The 22,997-nt window shown below is 39.4% G+C and overlaps 1 protein-coding gene across 6 annotated transcripts in view; it reads right to left on the reverse strand.

Moving 5' to 3' along the window:
* RABGAP1L (RAB GTPase activating protein 1 like) overlaps positions 1–22,997 on the reverse strand; it is a 177,737-nt gene that overhangs the window by 144,296 nt on the left and 10,444 nt on the right. For all 6 annotated transcript variants that reach the window (XM_042466392.1, XM_042466395.1, XM_042466396.1 and 3 more), the window contains exons 2-10: positions 16,997–17,150; positions 16,315–16,498; positions 14,938–15,148; positions 11,665–11,839; positions 8,448–8,608; positions 6,870–6,980; positions 5,843–5,909; positions 1,100–1,202; positions 444–610 (exon numbers count right to left, since the gene is read on the reverse strand). In XM_042466392.1, the coding sequence (XP_042322326.1) occupies positions 444–610; positions 1,100–1,202; positions 5,843–5,909; positions 6,870–6,980; positions 8,448–8,608; positions 11,665–11,839; positions 14,938–15,148; positions 16,315–16,498; positions 16,997–17,150 (1,333 nt within the window). The remainder of the gene's footprint in view (positions 1–443; positions 611–1,099; positions 1,203–5,842; positions 5,910–6,869; positions 6,981–8,447; positions 8,609–11,664; positions 11,840–14,937; positions 15,149–16,314; positions 16,499–16,996; positions 17,151–22,997) is intronic.

The following is a 22,997-nucleotide window of genomic DNA, read 5'->3' on the forward strand; positions in this document are numbered from 1 at the left end:
AAACAGTTTACTCCTCCCAGTCAAACACTAGCTTTGCTGAAGAGTCATTCTGAGGAGGAAGTCAAGGCTCTAACCCCAAATCATTAAAGAAGCTATACTGTATAGCCAGTCCCTCACTGTCTCTTCTTCACATCTAGGTTGGCAATTTAATGCCAACCTAACTTGCATACTTATTTGTAGCACTTTGAGAAGAAAGTACAGAAACAAATACAGTAGGCCCTCTATATTCACAGAGTCTTTATCCACACATTCAACTATCCACAGCTTGAAAATATTCCAAAAAGATATAAATCCCAAAACATAAAGCTTGGTTTTGCCATTTTATATAACTTGAGCATCCATGTATTCTGGGGCTCCTGGAACCAAGCTCCAGCAGACAATGAAGAACTTTCTAAGTTATCACATTTAATTTTTCTCCTTTGTTCATTTAAAAAAAACATTACCTGTTTCAGTTTCATGTAGAATGTTTCTGTGTAGGTTTTTCTGCTGAAGTACCAGAAGCGCTCATTAGCAGGATACACACGCACAAGTGTCTCCATGAGAAAGCGTACTGGTTCTACCACCTCTGTGACCACCATATCTACTGCCACAGTCATGTACACGCGTTTGTCTGTAGCACACAAAACAAGCTGAGTTGCATGTACAATAACAAATTATTAAATTAAGAGCAATTTAATCATGCCGCTAATCTAGTGATGGTCTTTTACAGAAACTTTCAAGTGGCTCATTATTTCATAACTCTGTCTTGTCACCTCTCTATTTTTCTCTGCAGCTCTCCAATATTCACACAACTAAATGGCATCAGAATACTTTCTCTACCAAACTTTCTTTTTCCTTTCTCTCCCTCAGTTCCCTAATTTTCTTCTTTTTCTTATCAGAAGGCTATACACCAGTTTTGTACCTTTTAATCTAACACACAACACAGCTTCTAAAACTGTCAAGGTTTATTTTAAAAAATCTATATGCTGCTGTACATATAACACATGAAGATACACTGGCCAGAGTAGAAGGCTGCATGGGATCTTAAATTCACTTCTAGTCCTATAAATACAGAAAACACCTGGTGAAAAAAAAAACAGAATTTTAAATGCATAATTACCTTTAGGAGTTTCTTCATTAAGAACTAAAAAGGTGGGTATGTTAGGATTCCAAATCCCAGTAATAACGTAAGATTTTCCGTCACAGCTTTTCCCCATAGACTCCTAAGAAAACAGATATTATTTTTTCAAGATTAATATTTCATTTCTATTTTATGTCTGGAAAAGCCCCAGCTATGAATACACCAGAGGCATTTTAAAGATCAAAACATGCCTACAGAGATTTTTTACTGGAAACTGTTCCCATAGAGTCAATAATTTTTATCAAATTACATATATGGTTATTCCCAGTACTGACAGAAATAACCCAAAATGGCTGCCTACTGCAAATTACAAGTGAAAATTCCATACATATGCCAACTGGCTTCATATATGATGTCTATGAAAACAACAACAGCGATAAGGACTATCTTCAGGAAAAACATATTCCAAATTTAATGCATCTTTTAAACTTAAACATACAATATGAACATTTATGCTGAAGATCATGGGGCTATTCAGGATATGTTACTTGGTCCAGCTAGATTATATAAAGATACCAGGCAGATGATTTTGCAAATTTTCTGATAAATAAAACTTCCATGTGATACGTGCAGCTGGCAGCCAGAAGCACATTATTTTTGTATGGAACTCCTGCAGTAAGCAATCTTGACTGTTCAGTCCAAAGACCATTACCAGGAGCAAAGTGTTAGATAAAATAATTGGCATCACTTTTCAGATGTTCATACCCAAAATAAATTATCATTGTATGGTATAATATATAATATATATCCCAAAATATTTTTTAATATTTATTCCTTATATTTATTTTATTCCTTATTATTGTTGTTATTTTACATCATATTATTACAGTACATTTTTACATCTTTTGTAACACAATTTCTTCTTCTTAATATTCCTACTTTTATAATAACTTTAATACTGTACTAACTTCACATTTTAATAAATCACTAAAATTAATAACACATAACAAATCCTCATTTCATAATCGCCTATATGATTATTTTAATAATCTACCATACATCATTAAATAAAATTCAGCTCCTAAAATTTCCAGACTATTTACATCTTTAACTGTCTCTCTGTGCATACTCTCTTTCCAGCCATTCTACTTCTCTTGTTAAATTTCTAAGTCAATCTCAAACTATGGTGACCCTGTGGATCAGACATCTGCAAGACTCCCTATCCTCCACTGTTCTGCTTAGTTCCTGCAAAGTCATACTGTGACCTCCTTAATAGAGTCCATCCATTTAGCATGTGGCCTTCCTCTCTTCCTACTGACCTTCACCTTTCCCAAAATTATTGTTTTTTCCAATGAGTCATGCCTTCTCATGTTGTACACGAAGTACAACAGCCTCAGTTTTGTCATCCTGGCTTCCAGGGAGATTCCAGGCCTCCCTGGAAGATTAACCATCCATTAAGCAGCCAAGCCCTCCCTCCAGTCCATCTCCCCTGATCCAGGCCTCAGAGGTAGAGAAGAACTGCTGGCCCTCGTCCCCTTCTCCACCACCACTCCCTTCTCCTTTTGTGTCGTGTCTTTTTAGATTGTAAGCCTGAGGGCAGGGAACCATCCAATTAAAAAGATAAATAAAGGTTGTTAATAATAATAATAATAATAATAATAATAATAATAATAATAATTTCTGGCTTTGTCTGTTCTAGGATCCATTTGTCTGTCTTTTTGGCTGTTCACAGAATCCTCAGCACTCTCCTCTAGCACTACATCTCAAATGAATTAATTTTCTTCCTATCTTCTTTCTGAACTGTCCAGTTACCACATCCATACATGGAATGCAATGGTTTGTATGATTCTATTTCTGTGCTGAGTTGTATATTTTTGCATTTTAGGATTTTTTCTAGTTGTTTCATAGCTGCCCTCCCCATTCTTACTCTTCTTCTATTTCCTGGCTGCAGTCCCCATTCCTATCAAAGTTTGATCGCAGGTATGAGAACTCTTTTACTTTTTCTATTAATTCATTGTTTAGGTTGAATTTGTGTGGATTCTCCGTGGTCATTATTTTTGTTTTCTTTATGTTCAACAGTAAGCCTGCCTTTGCACATTCTTCCTTGATCTTCCTTAACAATTGTTCCAGTTCTGTGAGGTTTTCTTCTAGTATTATGGCGTCATCTATTGATATTCCTTCCTCCCATTTTCACTCCTCCTTCTGTGTCCGAGTCTGCTTTTTTTAACAATATGTTCTGTATATGTTCTCCATTCATTCTTGTATTTCTTCAGCAAGTTGTTGTCCATATTGTTAACATCCATTTCCACCATCTCAAGTAAATATAAAAGTGAATTATCTTTTGAGGGTATGTCCGTTCCTTTCCACATTCTAGCATATACCATTTTTGCTGCTGAGATAATGATTCTCCAGAATTTCTTTTCCAATTTGTCACCCAGTGGATGTAACATATTCAATAAATAGAGTATCTGGTTTCATGGAGTAATTAATGTTTAAACTCTTTGTTATGAGTATGTGAATATTCCTCTAAAATATTTCTGCTTCATTGCATTGCCACCAAGTGTGGAAGAATGTACTTTTAATTTTTCCACATTTCCAACATGTATTGTTCATAGTCTCTTGGATTTTTGCTAATCTATATGCCATTAAATGCCATCTAAACAGCATTTTGAAGTAGTTTTCCTTTGTATTATAACCTCTTGTAAATATCAAATTTTCACCACAGGATTTTCCCCAATGCTGCAGTTGTACAAAATGACCAATATTTTGAGCCCAGACATTCATGTTTTTTTTTTCCGTTCTTTCTTGTTCCATTTCTAATTTTAAAATCATCTTATAGAATTTTGCTATCATGTATTTAGTTCCACTATTTTTATTTTTATTTAATATATTTTATTTTATTGAATTATTTTTCCCAATTCTATCTGTCCATCATCTATCGCAACTAATTTCATATCATTCCTAAAGCTTCCATGCAACTGACAATAGAGGAACTAATGGCATTGTATATTTTCTGCTGTTAAATCTTCTGTCAATTTTATTTGAAACTTTCCCTCTTGTGTCTTTAGTATTTCTCTATATATCAACCATTCATGGCATCCAAGAATATTATTCCCAATTTTTATTTTTTGTAATATTCTGTAACACTGATTGCAATTCTTGTATTTTCCTTTATTGATCTATTGGGAAGGAAGCCATTTTGGTCCTCATGAATCCTGTATTTTAAGATATTTTTGATTTTTTTGTCATTATACACATTCAGAAGAGATATCAGCCTGCAATTTTTCATGTCTGTTATATCTTTTCCTTCTTTGGCGATTAAATTTATATCTGCCTTGTTCCACTAATCTGGGTGTGTTCCTATCTTAATTTCTTTATTTTAATTAATTTATTGAGTTTTTGCAATAAAACATATAGAGTCTGTACAACAATAACAAAAAGGAATGCAGAAAATAGTAGCAACAGTAATAACACTGCACATATACAGTATCCACCCAACAATCAATGACACAAAAATTTCTTGTAAACCTTTAGCCTTCCTGGAGCAAATCTGTGAAAGGGATAAGGCAAAACAGTTCTGACCTACTACCTGAACCTTTTAGATGAAGCTCTCCTAGCCAGTAGAACTGCCTACAAGAAAAAAGGCTGCTGTGATGCATGCTGGGAAATCACATGAAAACTATGGAAAAATGAGTCCCTTTTTAACAAGCAACTCATTTGTATGTAATAAAACCTGGAAATGAGATAATTAGCCAAGAACTGAGGTATACATTAGTAAACAAACAGCATTAAAAAGCACAAAAATTTCAAACTGTACTCTACTTCAGCCCACATGTTCAATGAATGATTATGTACAGAGTCAGCCCTCCACATTTGCAGCTTTGACTTTTGTGGATTTGATTAATATGTTCTCTCTAGATTCTCCAGCACAGCTCTGCCAGAAGTCAACCATAGGGTCATTCTGGAAGACCTAGAGGTTCCTAAAGAAAACACTTATCTAGGCATGTCAGTCCTCCAGCACAATACTGGCGGGATATAGACCGCCATATAGTACGTATTCTATGAGTACTAGGGTTAGGAAGGGGCGGTGCTTCCGCACCCCCCTAACCCTAGTACGTATAGAATACGTACAACATGCCGCGCCCCTTCCACATGGGGCCCGCCATGTTTACGTACTGGACGCATAGCGTCCAGATGTGTCGCAACGCCTATGATGTCGCGAATGCGCCAGCGGCGCCTCGCGACATCATAAAGGCGCCGCAAAAAGAAGCTCCAAAATGGAGCTTCTTTTTTGCTCCGTGCGGGAGCCGCGCGGTTTGGCTGCTGCGGCTCCCTCACGGAGCAAATGGCGCCAGCGGGAGACCGCCGCAAAGCGCCGGTCTATATTCCGCCACTGTAATCAATTTCTGGTGGATGCTGATGACAGAGTTGTCCTGGAGGACCTACAGATTCCTAGAGAGGTGTTATCTCAGGTTTTAAAATAGTGTTTTTTAAATTTGCAATTTTCCCACTTTCACAGGGGTCCTGTGCCCCTAACCCCAGCGAATGTGGAGGGCCCACTGTATGTATTGTATATATGTGTGTGTACATATATATATGTATACACACACATATATATTTCCCACAGAGTAATAAGCATTCCCACTTCAGAGCCAAGAAGACTATTTAAAATTCAAGTAGATCTGCAAGATAAAATCATGGATACGCTGATAGAGAAAAAATCCATCATAAAAATGATGTGTTATCTCACAGCCTTTACTAGTTAGACAAGAGGATTATTACCATATCCAGAAGGTGCATGTCACTGTTTTTGACATTTCGACCTGGACTTAGCAGCATCCCAAAGCACCTGCAAATGATATTTTAAAAGTACACATAAGAAAAAATGCTTGTTAAAAAGTTGATTTGTATAAACATATTATCCATCATTTTACATTTAAATAAGAGAATTGGAGTCTGTATTGGTGCTATCTACATACATTGCAATAAGTGTAGCCACATGGATGAGGACAACTTACTTGAAGAGATACATTGTACCAATGTTTAAAAAGTGCCCCCCTCCACAATTAAAAGTGTAACTTGAGCCAAACATTACCCAATTAATGTTTTTTTAAAAACAAGTTAAATTGGCAAAAAGTGGAATTCAGCATTTACAAAAAAAAGTTCCCCAGCTCTCTGGAGAATTTTGCCTGAGCCATGCCAACAAATCCTTTTCACAGAGTAGATTCCCTTTTCGTGTCTATCTCCACCATGACCATTGCCACTTTACCTTGGATCACATTCACAACTAGACTGATTCTTCCAAGCCTGGCTGTAAGTGGATTTATCCAGTCATGCAGGACAGCCTTTTAACCTGTAGGCTTCACCAAGATACATGTACAGATAGTCCTTTAAACATTAAGCTGGTTTGATACCACTGTGGGATTTAAAGTAACAACTAGCATTCTAGTTCAGGACCAGAAACAAAACTGGTAGCCAAAATAGACTTGCAGTTCTGTTTTTGTAGTGCTTATACCACTTCAAAAAGCCAGCATGGTGTAGTGATTTGAGTGTTGGACTATGACTCTGGGGACCAGGGTTGAATTCCCAGCTCAGCCATGAAACCCACTGGTGATCTTGAGAAAATCAAATGCTCTCAATCTCAGGGGAAAGCAATGGCAAACCTCCTCTGAAGAAATATTGTGAAGAAAACCCCATGATAAGGTTCATCTTAGGGTTACTGTAATTCAAAAGCAACTAAAAGGCACACAACAACACAAGAAAAATGGTAACAATAGAGAATTTCCACACTTGTGGTTTATATTATTACCTTTCAATGGCTAATTCTTTGTTGGAAATCTGTTGTATAGTAATCACAACCTTTTTCTCAAGTCCCTGCTTTAGTTTAAAATAAAATTTCTCTCTGTCCTTTGGTACTGGGCTAAAAAAGAATAAAATTCCATTACCACATACAGAACTTAATATTCATAAAGGAAAGAACAAGTGCAATATCTGGAGCATTTTAAAGAAGTAAATTCACTCATTTCAGAGAAATGCAAGTATTATAAAGTCATCACAACAAAGCCATAACAACTATATTGTTATAAACTTCAGGCAAATTACAGCTCTCTGTTCAAAACTGTCTTATTCTCATTGGGTCAGCAAACCCCAAGTTTCTTTCATTTCATCTTAACATGCCATGCCACCTTCTCCTCCATATAATAATAGCAATAGTAACCTGGACTGACCCATAGTTGTTAATCAACATCCTCTGAAGTAGAGATAGATAACTATGCAAGGTTAGGGAGTCGCATTAGCCCCCCACAAAAGACCTTGGAAGGCAGCACACTCGCTGGTGCATCTGCTCGTGTAAAATGAAACAAAAAACAATTTTTGCTGCCAAAAATGGGATAATGGGGCATTTTCACCATGATTTTGTGCTGTCTTGGGCCATTTTAGGCCCAGGAGAGGTCTTTCTTGTTAGGGCGTGGAAAGACGCGATGTGTCCACCATGACCACCTACAGAGTTGAACCACATCGACAGGACGCCAGGGAGAAGGAATCTGAAGACATGTCTGCAAAGGTATTCAGACCAAGAAGGAAAATATTCCTTCACCTCTGCAAACGGCCTTAAGCTCCCGGCTTGAGAAATAACGACAAGAGCACTTCAAGCCTTCACTCTACACGAGGGCTTTAATAAATAAGTTACTTTAATAAATAAGTTACTTTGCCAACCAAACAACCATAACAACAAAAACAGAGAGGCAGTTACTCTAACACCAACTGTCATAACTGACACTCTCTCTCAGAAGGACTGACAGCATCAACATTCCATAATGCAAGTGTCAACTGTCAACTGCCACTGGAACTGTAATAGGTTCCGCCACAGTTCCACCTTGTGTCATTTCCTAACATTTCTAATACCACAAAGTTAATGGAAGTAATTTCCTGCTCATTTCCTGTTTCAAAAAGGGCTTATATTAGGTCTTAAGCTTATCCCCCCGCCCTGGTCAGCTCAAAACATGGTAAAAATATCCCCCACACCTTCTAAAGGACATTTGGGGGCAAAAAGGGTTTTGGGGGAAAAAAAGAAAAAATTGTTTGACTCCTAGAGGCCCCCAAATGTGATAGAAATGTCCTCCATATCTCCTAGAGGGCATTTTGGGACAAAACATTTTTTAACCTTGGGGGATTCTGGAAGGCCACATGCAGCCTGCAATCTGCACTTTGTCCAACCTTGTTTTAAAGAATAATTATTCCTTCCCACCCTGTCTGCAAACAAAAGTACACTGTTCTGAGCTCATCAGAGGGAGAAAAGAAAGCAGGCTTAACTAGGTGGGCAAAAGAAATTTAACTGCATGGGTCAGAATGCCCTCCCCCATTTAATTTATTCCTTCCTTCCATGTACCTGAAGTTTCCTTTACCATCATCTTCTCTGACCTCTAAAGAAACATTGAATGTGAAAGTATCACTATCAGATGTTGGAATAACAGTGTCCTTTACATAATCTGATCCCTGTTTGGCGGAACGTTTGAACGCTGTTGAGAAACTATACAAAATTCGGCTGACCTAAAAAACAGGATAGAAGAGAACAAAATTGGGGCAGGGAGGAGACAAGAAGGGAGTATAGAGAAAACAATAATTTATTATAAATAGCTAGAGATATAACTGTGATATATTAGCCTAAAGTCTCATAATTACATGATTATTCAGAATACAGTGGTACCCCGGGTTACGAAATTAATTCGTTCCGCCGCCGCTTTCGTAACCCGGAATACTTCGTAAGCCAAAAAAGCCATAGGCGCTAATGGGGAAAAGCCGCGATTTCGTGTGAAATAGCGCCGAAAAGCACCAAAAATTTTTTCGTAACCCGAAAAAACCTTCGTAACCCGGAACAGTTTTTTTAAAGGGATTTTTTTCGTAACCCGGAAATTTTGTAAGGCGGCGCATTCGTATCCCGGGGTAACACTGTAATGGTTTTTATTCAAAGGACAATTCCTGCTAACAGGACAAAATCTGCAACCTGTTAACAGCTCTTCCAACCTTAGCATGTTATGTTTGCATGGCTTATGAAACAAGCCAAAGAACCTGGAACATAACCATGCCCACTTATAAAGCAGATAAACCTGCCACTATAAGAGTCTTTAAATGGTAACCTACATTTAAGCTATAATCCCAAGCACTCTTCTTAGAAACTAATACTATAAGGCTTTATTTCTACGAAAATGTATACAAGACAGTAAAATAAATAGGAATTTTCCATCTCTTACAGACATAAAATTAAATCTATCCAGTAGTCACAATCATATTTGAAATATATTTGGAGCACATATTTCAGATAAACTTTTATTACAGCATTTCACCCCCAACAACAAAAAAGAATTTAAAAAAAAATAAGGATACATTTATGTACAGTATCTTCCAAAACAAGTGACAATCTATTCATTTTCTAAAAAGAAAAGCACAGAAAATATACAACCATTAAAATACCAAAGACACCAGACCTGTCTGTTCTTGGAAGTAAGCAGTGTCAGCCCTGCTTAGTACTTGGATGGGAGACAGCTAACAAATACCAGGTTGCTCAATCTATATTCAGAGGAAGGAATGAGCAAAACCACATTTTGAGTATTCCTTGCCTAGGAAAACCCAGTGAAAAATTAATGGGGTTGCCATACCTCAACAGGCAACTTGAATGTTTCTTTCAAGGCACATGCGCACACAAATAATCACAGAGGATTCATAGAAATTTACCTGGCAAATCTGAAATGTCAAAGATCCACTTTACAGAATAAGTGCAGATTTAGAAAAAAATGCTAAACTCCAAATTATCTTCTCTTGGAGTCCCTGTCCACCAGTTAGCATAGGCTGTATCTATTACTGAAATGTTTTTATGGAACAAGAATTATCCTACTGACAAGAGAAGCTTGACAAACACTACAGGCTTACTGTTCTGTATTCTACACTCTTCACAACAGGAGAAGCCCAGATAATTGTATTAATTATGTTTATCACACTGTTTAGAATTTCTACAGTATTTTAAGAGGTCTAACAAAACCTACATGGTAGACATATGTAAGATCTCTCAGGTTAGCTTTAGATTACAGTTGGCCCTCCATTTTCACGGGGGATCTGTTCTGGACCACCACCACCCATGAAAATGGAGATTCGCCAATATTCAAGCCCCATAAGCTTGAACAGGGCGTGTGCCACAGTGGCACACCCCATTGAAAATTATGGAGGGCGCCTCTCCGTGAATATTGAAGACCGCAGACCTCATGTCTGTGAGAAAGGAGGAGTGACTGTATTTACAAATCTATCCAAGCTTTTCCCATAAACATTTTTAAAGAACTGAAGTTTTGAAATTATTATGCATTACCATTGTGTATGTATATGTGCCTCCAAGTTACCTGTCAACTTAGGGTGGTCCCATGAATTTCATGGGGTTTTCTCAGGCAAGGAATACTCAGAGATGGTTGTGTTGGTTTTTTACTGTATAGTACAGCCTACAGTATCTAGTACTTGTTGGCCATCCAACTCTCCTTAACTTCCAAGATCAGACAGCATCTGGTGCCTTTAGAGTACTTACCCAATCCTTAAAATCAACTCTGCTTGTCAATCTGAAAAAGCCTGATGGCAAAAGAATATTATCTGCCACCAAAAGAATACCAGGGATGGAGCCATCCTGGCCTCTCTAGGGAGGGAGTTCCAGAGCCCAGGAGCCTTCTCTCTTGTTCCAACTCCATCGGCCAAAGTAAGAAAGCCCCCTCCCCTCCTTCCAAGCCATCACCATCCGGCCTCAAAGCAGGAGAGAGGCAAGCAAGCTCCATCAGGGCTAGCCCAAAGTAAGAAGAGCCTTCCCTCCAGCCCAACTACCATGACCATGGCCTCAGAGGAAGAGAAGAACAATTAACTTGATCCCTTCCCCATCACCATACCCTTCTCCTTTTGTGTCATGTCCTTTTAGATTATAATCCTGAGGGCAGGGAACTATCTAATTAAAAAAAATTATAAACTGCTCTGAGAGTCTTTGTTGCTGAAGAGCGGGATATAAATACTCCAGATAAATAAAATAAATAATAAATTGTTCCCACCAAAAGAGCTTGAGAGGGTGTTGGGACAGAGAGAAGGGCCTCTCCAGAAGATTTCAACCCTCTAGTGGGCTCATAAAAAGAAATATGTTCTTTCAAATAAGCTGGACCCAAGCCATATAAGGTTTTATAGGTCAAAACCATCACTAGCAGCAACAAGTGACAGAAACATTCAACCAAAAAAAACCCACCCCTATTTGTTTCCCATCTCCACCTCTGTGATGCACTGGGCAATACCCTTTGGGGCATGATGCAGCAGCCATTAGGAAAATTTCCGTGGTCCACAGTTCTAAAACACCAGTTCCTATAGGATAGAGAAACTGGTATGGTGCTTTTTACACCAGGCTAAAAAGCTTCATCAATCAAGCTGTTCCTTGCTCCAGTATAATATGACATTCTGAACTCAGAAGTTTAAAAAATCTAAACCCTGATGAAACTGTAAACGACATTAAGTTGATGTGAAAGAGGAGCAATTCTCAAAACTGTTAATGATGGAACCATTTCAGGTTTTGAATAAGTAGTAAGATTTCTACTTACTGCCTCTTTTATTTCACAACAGAAGACATGAATCTGGAATACATCAGCACCAGAGAAACTCTCAGTAAATGCAAAGCAGTCACTTTCTAAGGTCCCATTTTGTCCACGAACACAGAACAACACATTGTAGATTGGAAAAGAAGCAATTTCTTTATTACTGGATTGATCTATTATTCTAAATGAGATAGGAAAAAAGAGATGGAAGACTTCTGTTAACTTATTAAGTATAAAATAGAAATTTTGTTGGTCTATGATACCAAGCTGATGAAGAGAAAACCATCCTTATCCATCAAAATATGCTTAAAATGTCAGTGAAATAATATGCATTATGAAACATTTAGAAATGTCTAGACAGGCCTTTGTGGCGCCCCACACATATTGGCCTCACCCCTAGCACGTGACGGGGGCATCAAAATGGCAGCACCCTGTACAAACAGGCGTCGCCATTTTGACGCGGTGGACACTTAGCATCCGCACGTCCCGGTGCATTTCTGACGTCACAAGTTCACCATTGGCGCATTGCGGCATCACAAATGTGCCGCATTAAGAACCCACTTTTTGCGGGTTCTTTTTGCTCCGCAGGGAAGCTCCACGGTTTGGAGTCTGCGGCTTCCCCACGGAGCAAACCACGGCAGTGGGAGACCGCCCTTTTTGGGTGGTCTGTATCCCACCATAGATTGTCCTATCACAATTGAAGGACCAACACTGATCTGAAAGATCTGAAATCAGTGAAAGATTAGAAGATCTGAAAACAATTTTAAAACTGCATTACAATTAAAAATACAGATGAGTATGGTCACTTATGGGCTTAATTTGAACATATTTAAGCTTTAATGTAACTGTAAATTATAGTTAATGTACAGTCGGCCCTTCTTATACATGGATTTTTTATACACGGATTTAAGCATACACGGTTTGAAAATGTTCCAAAAAAGTATAAATTTACCTTGATGTTCCATTTTTTATTAGGGACACCATTTTGCTATGTCATTATACTTAATGGGACTTGAGCATACACGGATTTTGTTATACACGGGGGATCTTGGAACCAAACCCAAGCATATAACAAGGATCCACTGTAACTAGGTTTTTTAAAAATCTGATTTCCCTTTAGACTAAATTTCATTTTCCCACCCGCCCATATATAGTGGTCTCGTCCCTTATGTGGGGGATTCATTCTGGACCTCCCCCACACACACACATAAGGGAAATTACGCACATGCTCAAGCCCCATTAAAACATAATGGTGCTCGTGCCTGTGGTGGTATCCGGTGGCACGCAGCGTGCATGCCACAAGCATGTGCACCATAATTTTTTCCAGCACATGGTGCTGCTTCTTCCGGCGTGGCTTCCAGCATATGCTGGAAGCTGCATAAGGCGCGCCTTCATATAACACGGGTGCACGGTATACATACCATTGGCCCAAAACACACAGGCCAAATAAGGTGGCTTCCTGCCACGCGACACGCCAAACCAGGAAAAGCTGGCCTAAAAATGAGTTGGTTTAGATCGACTCCTGTCTCGGCCAGCATGGGTTGGGACTGCGGCAGCAGCCATCTTTTCTGGGCCTTGGCCACCAGAAGATAGTACTGTATTTCATTCATCTGGTGGAATGGACACTAATCCATTTAAATTTATGCCATAATAAGAGTGTTGATCTTTAAGAAAACTATTATTGTAGTCAGTAAATACATTTTATACTGTTATATTTTAAACACTGAAAATAGCTAAATTAGTAAGAGTATAGTCAGTCTTCCACATTTACAGCTTTGACTTTTGCAGATTTGCCTCAGTCATGTTGGCTAATGATCTGGGGTTCTGGGAGCTGATGTCCAAAATCCGTTAAGGAGCAGAGTTTGGGGACCACTGGCCTAGAGAAATGTTTTCCATAGGAATCTCTAGGTCTTCCATTGCAACTCTGTGATCACCTTTTGGCAGAGTTGTTCTGGAGGACCACTTGTTTCCTAGAGAGAATGTATTACTCAAATTAGTGAATAAACAAATCTGCAAAAGTCAAAGCTGCAAATGTGGAAGGCTGACTATACTCCTGCTATTTTAGCTATTTTCAGACCTAAAGATTCCTTGATGGGTTTTCTCTCAGTTGTTTTTTTTTCACTTTCATGGGGGTCCTGAGCCCCTAACCCTAGCAAACGTGTAGGACCTACTTTATAACTCCAATGCTGTCTGCCTTTAAGTTGCTTTCAATTTATGCAGATCCTAAGACAAGATTTGTGTTTTGTTTTGTTTTGTCAAGATTTGTTCAGATTGAGCTTCCTAGGGCTTTTCTCTGAGGCTGAGAGAGTGCAACTTGCTCAAGGTTACCCAGCTGGTTTCCATGACCAAGTGGAGATTCGAATTCTGGTATTCCAGAATCCTAGTCTAACCACTACACCATGCTGGTTCCTGCATTTATAGTACAACTGTTATCTGTTAAAATTCTCCAAAAATTACTTTCTGCTTTATCCAGTTTTCCTGCAGTTATGACTAATATTTTCAAACATTTATTATTACAGTCAACCCTCCACATTTATGGATTTATTTATCCACAGCTTCAAGCATCCATGGCTTGAAAATATTTTAAAAAGATATAAATTCCAAAAAGCAAGCCTTGATTTTGCCATTTTATACAATGGACACCTAATTGGACTTCAGCATCCACAGATTTTGCTATCCACAGGGGGTCATGGAACCAAACCCCAGCAGATACTAAGGACTCACTGTATCACTATTATTATTATTATTACTACTGATGCTGTTACTATTTCTTTTTCACTGGGAATCCTATCTACATTTAGAGATGAAATTTTAGCCTTTATTATTAGTCTGTACAAAAAAAATCAATTGAAGTACAGTCCTCAGGTTTTTGTTATATACCATTGGGGCTCCACCAAACAATAACTTACAAAGGAGAAGAAAAGAGGAAAGGCATGGAAGGAAATTTCCCACTCTTTTTTCTTCCCTCCTCTGCACTATTCTTCTACATCCCAGCCAAACTAAGGAAAACCATACACAGTTGGTACAGGTGGCACTGTGTTCAGCTGCTGCACATGACATTTACATTTGCAGTCTTGATCTAGCAAATGCAACACAAAAACACAAGTGCTTTCCATATGACTGCCAGATTTTCCAGTAAGTAGAAATGTATGCCTATTTGCATCCTAGGTCAGTTTCAGAGTGTCCATAAAATATATACAGTACTGTTCGTTTTAGATACACTGTAGTTAAAGACTTATATTAATATATATATATCATTAAATTAAATTAAAAGCTCACCTAACAGAGCCATCTGGTATATTTGGAACATACAAAGTTACAGGAAAAGGTGAATCACTTGAATTTTTCATAGCTGCCATTGCACACAAGGCCTCTGATTCACTACGAGGAGCAGAAACTTTCATACATCCAAGATAAGTCAGTTTGTTGAACAATACACTATCCTCTTCTGAAGGTACAACAGGGGAACAAAGTCTTTGTGACAAAACCTCTGGAAGTCAATAATATGCAAGTGTTATCCAATGACTATTTTTTCTTGCACTCATTTTTCATTCATAATAGAATAATCTTAACAAACTTGAGCTGCCCTGGAGATTGCTACTAACAAATTCTCCACTGATTTCCAAATCTCCTCAAGTAAAAAATTAAGATAATGGTTTTCACCCGAAACAACCTTAAATAGTGTGCATGCTTAAAATATTGTCAGGCATCTCCTTCCTAATTTGTTACTGCAATGACCAAGATCCAAGTGAGTTTTCATGCACTATATTACATTCTAGCAGTATTTAATGCACCACCTGTACACGACACTTATTAATTGGTTTTAATAACCTATTTTAATAGTTTCCCCAGGTTCTCTTCCAACTTGTAATTTTGTCAATGTCAATTTTATACAATGAAATCCAGAACACAGAACACATATACTAGGGAAGAATATTTCAGTCAAGTTTCTGTACCTACTTGTGTTGTCCATTCCACACCAATATGATTATACATATAAATATTTTAAAAGGATAGCAATATAACACCATTTAAAAAATTACAAAATAAGGTATGATGTGAGTTTCAGCATTTCTCTTAGAACAGAATAAGACACACTTTCCAGTGGCAATAAAAATAATATTCACAAACATTCTTAACAAAGAGTACCTTGACAAGCTCACACTCTGTGCTGAAGAAAATGCCCACAAGCTTTTTCATCCATTGGTTTAAGATGACTTCTACAATTCCATCAGCCACGTTAGTGCATTTTGCACAAACCTTTTTTCTGAACAAAAATGTCCCCCAAAGTAAAAACAACACCCATCCCCCCTAAAAAAAAACTTTCAGAAAATGTTTCAAGTCTCTTGTAATGTCACCCCATGGAAAAATAACTGATAGGAGCCCTGGTGGCACAGTGTTTAAATGCCCATACTGCAGCCACAACACTGTGAGTTCAATCCCAGGGCTCCAAAATTAACTCAGTCATTCATCCTTTCATAGGTCGATAAACTGTTTAGAGAATACTGAGTTGACTATTAAGCAGTACAGAAATGTAAATGCTAAAAAAAAATGTTTCCAATGCAGAAACAAAATATGATTTTCATCTCTTCCTCAGTTTTCCCCTTCCCTTCCATAGTTCTCCTTAGATATATTTTTAAAAATGTAAACTAGTACCTGTGTTGGGAGGATTAAGTAGAGAGTGAATAGAAGGCTGGATGACAGATACATTTCTAAGTGACTGCCTGAAGTCACCTGTCACAGCTACACAGTCAAAAGTGTTACATATCTGGCCTTTGTCAGAATCCTTTGGAATCTCTTCCATGGCTTTCTCCATTTGTGCAACTTCATTGGGAAACATCTGTAAAATAAGAGGAACACACTCACTGATATTGATACAATAAAGTTTTGCCAATCACAATAATATTTAATGCAATTAACTGTGATGTATCACAGTTCTTTTTACTAAAGAAAGATATTTTTGAACTTCTAACATCTGAAAATATGTTCCATTTAAACTGGTTCAACCACATATTGGAAAACCACATATTTATGTTTTCCCATTATGCCTAATCTTTATTCAAAAGATTATGATAATTTAAAAAATGCAAAGCTGCAAATAAAGAATTTAGCGATCTTTCAGAATCTAATCTCAGAGCTATTTGCCTTAAGCATATATGCCATATAAGATGGCAAGGCAGAATTAACTGTGAAAATCTGGACATCCTTCTTCGCGTTTAACTATAGAACTTCATTCTGTGATTAAGCATGCTTTTACCATAGAATGAGACTCAAATGGCATAAGAGAGATTTAAAAAATGGTAAGTGTAGCTTTTACGTAAAGTCAAAGAATTGTTACCGTCAGTTGAAATTTCTCATCTTGTGCAGAATGATCCTCTATGTGCTTATTAACCAAGTAGTATTCTTCATGATTTAATACTGAAACAGTTTCAGAAGGGAGGCTGACATTTTCTAAAGAAGATTCAACATCCATTTCAGATCTATGATCGTTTCTGCCACATGAATAAACAATAAATGCAAAATAAAACCATCATCTAATAAATCAATGTATTCTTTATATTATTAAAAATTTAATTTTTTTTTTTAGTAAAATTACAACGGAACAGTTTTCAAAATCATATTAACATCTTATATAATTTAAGAATAGCATCAAATTAACCCTCTCTCCTAATGCACTATACACAGGGATTCAATACATCATGCCAAATAGCAGTAAATAAATTAAACACCATTTGAATTAAAAAAAAAAAAAGCCAAACACAGGATACGGCACATAACAGAAAAGCTAGGTAAAAACTAAAAGCAATCAGTGTTAAGCTCTGGTTGTTGTTCTTCCAATCTGACTCTGTTAGATAGTGTTCCTTTATTCTCTATTAGCATTTGTTGTTATTATTGTTATGTGCTTTCAAGTCAATGCTGGCTTACAACAAACCTCTTCTACGATGTTCTTGCCAAGATTTATTCATAGGAGATTTGCCACTGCCTTCCTCTGAGGCTGAGAGAATGTTCCTAGACCAAGATCACCAGAGGGTTTTCCAGGCCTAAGTGTGGATTCAAACTCTGATCTCCCAAAAGTCCTAGTCCAATATTCAAATCACTTTGCCGTAATGGCTCTCCCTACTAGAATAATATCCTGAAAAGCAGAGTGCTCTTCCTAACTTGCTAAACATAGTTGGCAAATGGTTAAAATGGCTAGAAAATCATATGGCCACAAATCATATGGAGTTCTAAAAGAGAGGAAAGATATTCTGATACATATATATGGACAGGTTGCTCACTTGTAACGGTATTTCTTCGAGTGATCATCTGCGAATTCACACAAATGGTTTATTCTGCACCTGCACAGGAATGCTCAGAAATTTCTAGAATCTCTGGGCAAAAGTTAGTTTGCAACCATTTGCAACTTTTTGGCGGTAGCTCCACACACCCTATATAGCCCCTAATGGTCTCGCTCTTCTCCAGTTCCGAATAAGCCACACAACGTGCGACAGCAAAGCTAGCAAAGTGAGTAGGACACTAAGGGGAGGATGGATGGGATTTGTGTGAATTCCCAGATGATCTCTCGAAGAAATACCGTTACAGGTGAGCAACCTGTCCTCCTTCTTCGTGGTCTCTGCGAATCACACAAATGGGTTCAGACTGACAAGCTTAGGTCAGTGGAGGAGGAAGTGTCATGACACAGGTTGTCAAGTTCAACAATTGAATTTATTAACCACAATAAAGATGTGCATATCAAAGTGCACTTGTCATTATCATCTGTCAAACATGTAAGCGGACCATATGCAGTGCATAGGTCAATCACCAAACTGTTTAAACTGTCATTTTCACCTGAAAGTGAAACCTGAAAGTGAAAAGCAAGAAACAACATTCAGTCAACGTAAACCAGAAAGCAACACTGCCCTCCCAAAGGCTGTGTCTTGTCTGGCTCTGGTGTCCAGCCTATAATGTTTCATGAAAATTAGTGGCTGGGACCAGACAGCAGCTCTGCAAACATCCTCCAAAGAGATCCCAGTCAAAAAGGCTACCACCTGCATTGCATGTGCCCAAACCTGAACTGGAAGAGGTCTACAGTTCATAGCAGAGGTGGATGGTGTTGGCCACCCATTTCAAGAACCTCTGCGCCATCACAGGTAGTCCCGTTGGCCGAGTAGCACACAAACAGCCGCTGGGCGCACCTTGAATGGTTCTGTCCAGGTAGAAGGACAATGCCCTCCGAATGTCCAAGGCATGGAGCTGGCGCTCAATGTTGGTAGTCGGGTTTTGGGGCCAGGGTTGGCAACACAATGTCCTGGTTCATGTGGAAGGCCGACACCACCTTGGGCAGGAAGGTTATATCAGTATGGAGGACCACTTTGTGAAAACCAAGATAAGGCTGGTCCGCCCGTAAGGCACACAGTTCGCCTGCCCGGCGAGCAGAGGTGATGGCCACAAGGAAAGCTGTTTTCCAGGTCAGCAATCTCAAGTCTATGGTGGCCATGGGTTCAAAGGGCTTGGATGCCAAGCTTGAAAGCACAAGGTCCTTGAATAGTAGGAGAGAGAAACTAAGTTTTTAAATATGTAATATAAGATCGTAAATATAGATAAAGTAAGAGTAAGCATTTCAAGGCTAACAATAGGAAGTGAAAAATGACTGTAGATAGGTATTTATCTATTACCTCTACACCCTTTCCCTCTTCCCCCCCCTTTTTTTTCCTTCCCCCCTCCTCTCTTTTGGAATAATTTTTTTCCCCTTCTCCTCTCTCTTTTTCTATTCTTTCCCACCACTCATTGTCGTTATATGAATGTGCAAGAAATGACTGTCTCATATGGTGTTTTTAAAAAGCATTAATAAAAATTTATAAAAAAAAAGAAAAAAGAAAGAAAGCACAAGGTCCAAACTCCATGCCGGTGTCGGTATCAAGGATGAAGATTGTTGAATCCCATGAAAATCTCTTTACCAAGGGATCTTTGAAAAGAGAAGGCCTGCCCTCAAAATGGTAGCAAGAGCAGATGGCCGAGAGGTAGCATTTGATAGAAGTCAAGCAGAATCCCGTGTCTGCTAGGGACATCAAAAATTCCACGATCATCGGGTCCAATGCTCGGGATGGAGGGATGTCCCTGTCTTGAAGAAAGGCAAGAAATTTGTCCCATTTGTACTGGTAAGACGTCTGTGTTGAAGGCTTCTGGAACGCCAAAAGAACATCTTTAATGTTGCTTGGTAAAGAAGTCAAGGCGAGAGCCTCCATGCCACCAATGGGAGAGTCTCCATGTCGGAATGGAGAACAAGACTGACTAGGGACAGAAGATCGGGTCGGAACTCCAGCCGGAGATAAGTCCCCTGGGAGAGATGCAGCAGAGGAGCAAACCAGGACTGTCTCGGCCACCACAGAGTGATCAGGATCACGTCGGAGTGGTGTGATGTGATGTTTGCCACTACCTTCGTGATGAGAGGGAAGGGAGAGAACACATATAGCAGTCCCTCTGTCCATTTGAGCTGGAGAGCATCTCCCAACAAACTCAGAGCACGGGTCCGAGAGCAAAACGTTAGACAGTGTGTCTTGAGAGGTGAGGCAAAAAGGTTGATCGTTGGCTGCCCCCACAGTTGAAAGAAAAGGGCGACAGCATCCGGATGGAGACGCCATTCTTGGCACGGATTGGAAGTCCTGCTGAACTGGTCTGCCAGTTGGTTTTCTTCTCCCAGCAGGTCTATGCACTGGAGAAGGATCTTGTGGTTGATGCACCAGTCCCAGATTCTGAGAGTGATATCCAGTAGGGTCTGGGACTTTGTGCCGCCTTGTTTATTGAGGTAGTACATGACAGTGTTGTTGTCCGTCAGTAAGAGTACTACCTTGTCAGAGAGAAGTGACTGAAAGGCTCTGCGTGCTTTCTCCACTGCCAACATCTCCAATGCATTGATGTGAAGATGGCTTTCTGTCATTGTCCATCTGTCCATGATGGTGAAGTTCAAGGTGTGGGCCCCCCAACCTTGAAGAAAGGCATCTGTCGTGAGAGGGATGTCCAGCTCCGGGGGCAGGAAAGGCATCCCAATACACACGTTGTCGGGCTGTAGCCACCATAGTAGTGATCTTTTAATTGGTCTCGGAACGGTGAGCATCTTGGAGGGAGAGTCCCGGACGGAATCAAACACAGAAAGGAACCAGGATTGGAACGGTCTCAAATGGAGTCTCGCCCACGGGGTGACAAAGGTGGTCGAGGCCAGATGTCCTATGACTACCTGAATAAGATAAACCTGTACAGTATGCGTCTTCATGGAAGACATGCTTGGACCACTGAGCGAAGGGACTGGAACCTGTTTTGTGGCAGATATGCCGTGGAAGTCTCAGAGTCGAGAATTGTCCCAATGAATCTGACTTGTTTGGAGGGGGTCAGATTTGATTTGTCCAAGTTGATCTTGAGACCGAGGGAGTCCAAGAGGGACAGAGCAAAGTGGATGTTCTGAAGCAATGTCTCTAGCGATGGAGCCGTGAAGAGCCAGTCGTCCAAAAAGATTGTGATTCTGTTGATGGAGGTAGGAGACTACCGGTGCCATGCATTTTGTTAACACTCTCGGAGCCATGGAGAGGCCGAATGACAGAACTCTGTATTGGAACATCTCGGTACTGATGGCGAAGGCAAGAAACCTCCAATGGTTTTCCCGAATCATAATATGAAAGTAGGCATTTTTCAAATCCAGAGTCACGAACCAGGAGTTCAAGAGAAAGTGGCCCGGTCTCCGCGTGGAGGAGAACGGGACTGAAACCTATCTCTCTGAGTGAGGATAAGAGGATCAGGTTCTGGGATCTCTCCTTCCGATTCGGAGCTCTGGTCAAGGTTGATAATCTGCAGATCGTCGTTCTTCAAAGTCAGATGGCTTGACAGAAGCACCCTTGGTTCGAAAGGAGTTGGAACGGAAGCCAAAACTGTCATCGGGGTTGGAGTAGCGATGGGCGCCGAGTCTAGTGGGGGCACTGAGACAATGCTGGAAGGGCCCTTACGACAGGATTTTGCCAAGTGGGAGGCTGATCTTGCCCATCTAGGGTGGTCTTGTTCGGTTGAAGAAGACTTGGAGGACTTTTGCTTGTCTCCATGTTTCATCTTGGAGGACTCTGAAGTATCCCCAGAAAGATCCTTCCCTGATCTTAGGGATTTTTCCTTTGGGGCCACTGAAGTGGACGGCCTTGTGGAAGGCTCTAGGTGAGGAGCCGACATAGAGGCTGGAGCAGGTTGGAGGACCCTTTCATAAAGGGCAGCCTTCAGCTTTTGATTTCAATTTTTCAAGGCCTGAGTAGTCATTGCCTTACAGTGGGGGCAATCCCTTGGTATATGAGTCTCCCCCAAGCAAAGGACATATTTCTCATGTCCATCTGAAATTGAGATTTTAACCACGCACTTTAAAAGAGGCCATGGTCAGAAGGGATAGTCAAGAATACCATAGTCAAGCCGTAGATTGATAACAAAGTTCGAAGAATAGTCTGTGAGAGTGGTCAAGAACAATTCTGTTGGTCAGAAGTCCAGAGATTTCAAAAAGAAAGGCCGATAGCAAGGTAAACCAAGCTAGTGAAGTTCCTCAAGCTGCTAAGCGTGGCGGAATAAAGGAATTGGAGAAGAGTGGGACCGTTAGGGGCTATATATGAGGTGGGTGGAGCTACCGCCAAAAAGTTGCAAAAGGATGTAAACTAACTTTTGCCCAGAGATTCTAGAAGTTTCCGAGCATTCCTGCATAGGTGCAGAATAACCCATTTGTGTGATTTGCAGAAACCACAAAGAATACACACACACATATAATAGTGCAGCTTCTGTAATACAGTGGATCCTTGTTATACGCTGTGGTTTGGTTCCAAGATCCCCCGTGTATAACAAAATCCATGTATGCTCAAGTCCCATTAAGTATAATGACATACCAAAATGGTGTCCCTAATAAAAAAAATGGAACATCAAGGTAAATTTATACTTTTTTGGAACATTTTCAAACCGTGTATGCTTAAATCCGTGTATAAAAAATCCGTGTATAAGAAGGGCTGACTGTATATCAGTATATAACTGGCTCTCCAAGTGTTGGACTGCAAATCCCAGTATTCCTTATCACTGACTTGGAAAGCCTGAGCACTTGGACTTGTATCTAACCAAATAATAATAATAATAAATTTTATTTATATACTGCCATTCCAACAGATCAAGGCGGTTTACAAAAATGCATAAACAATTACATAACACATACACAACTAAAAATTCATCCCCTTACCTTAACTAAATACAGTTAATTACATTAAAATATAAAATATACCCTTTCCTACAAGCCAAATGGACTGGCCCTTGTCCTTGCTCCCCCCCCCCCAAGCGGCTCTTCCACATCTGGAGGG

This window comes from Sceloporus undulatus, chromosome 4 (genome assembly GCF_019175285.1).
Source record: "Sceloporus undulatus isolate JIND9_A2432 ecotype Alabama chromosome 4, SceUnd_v1.1, whole genome shotgun sequence".
NCBI lineage: Eukaryota > Metazoa > Chordata > Lepidosauria > Squamata > Phrynosomatidae > Sceloporus > Sceloporus undulatus.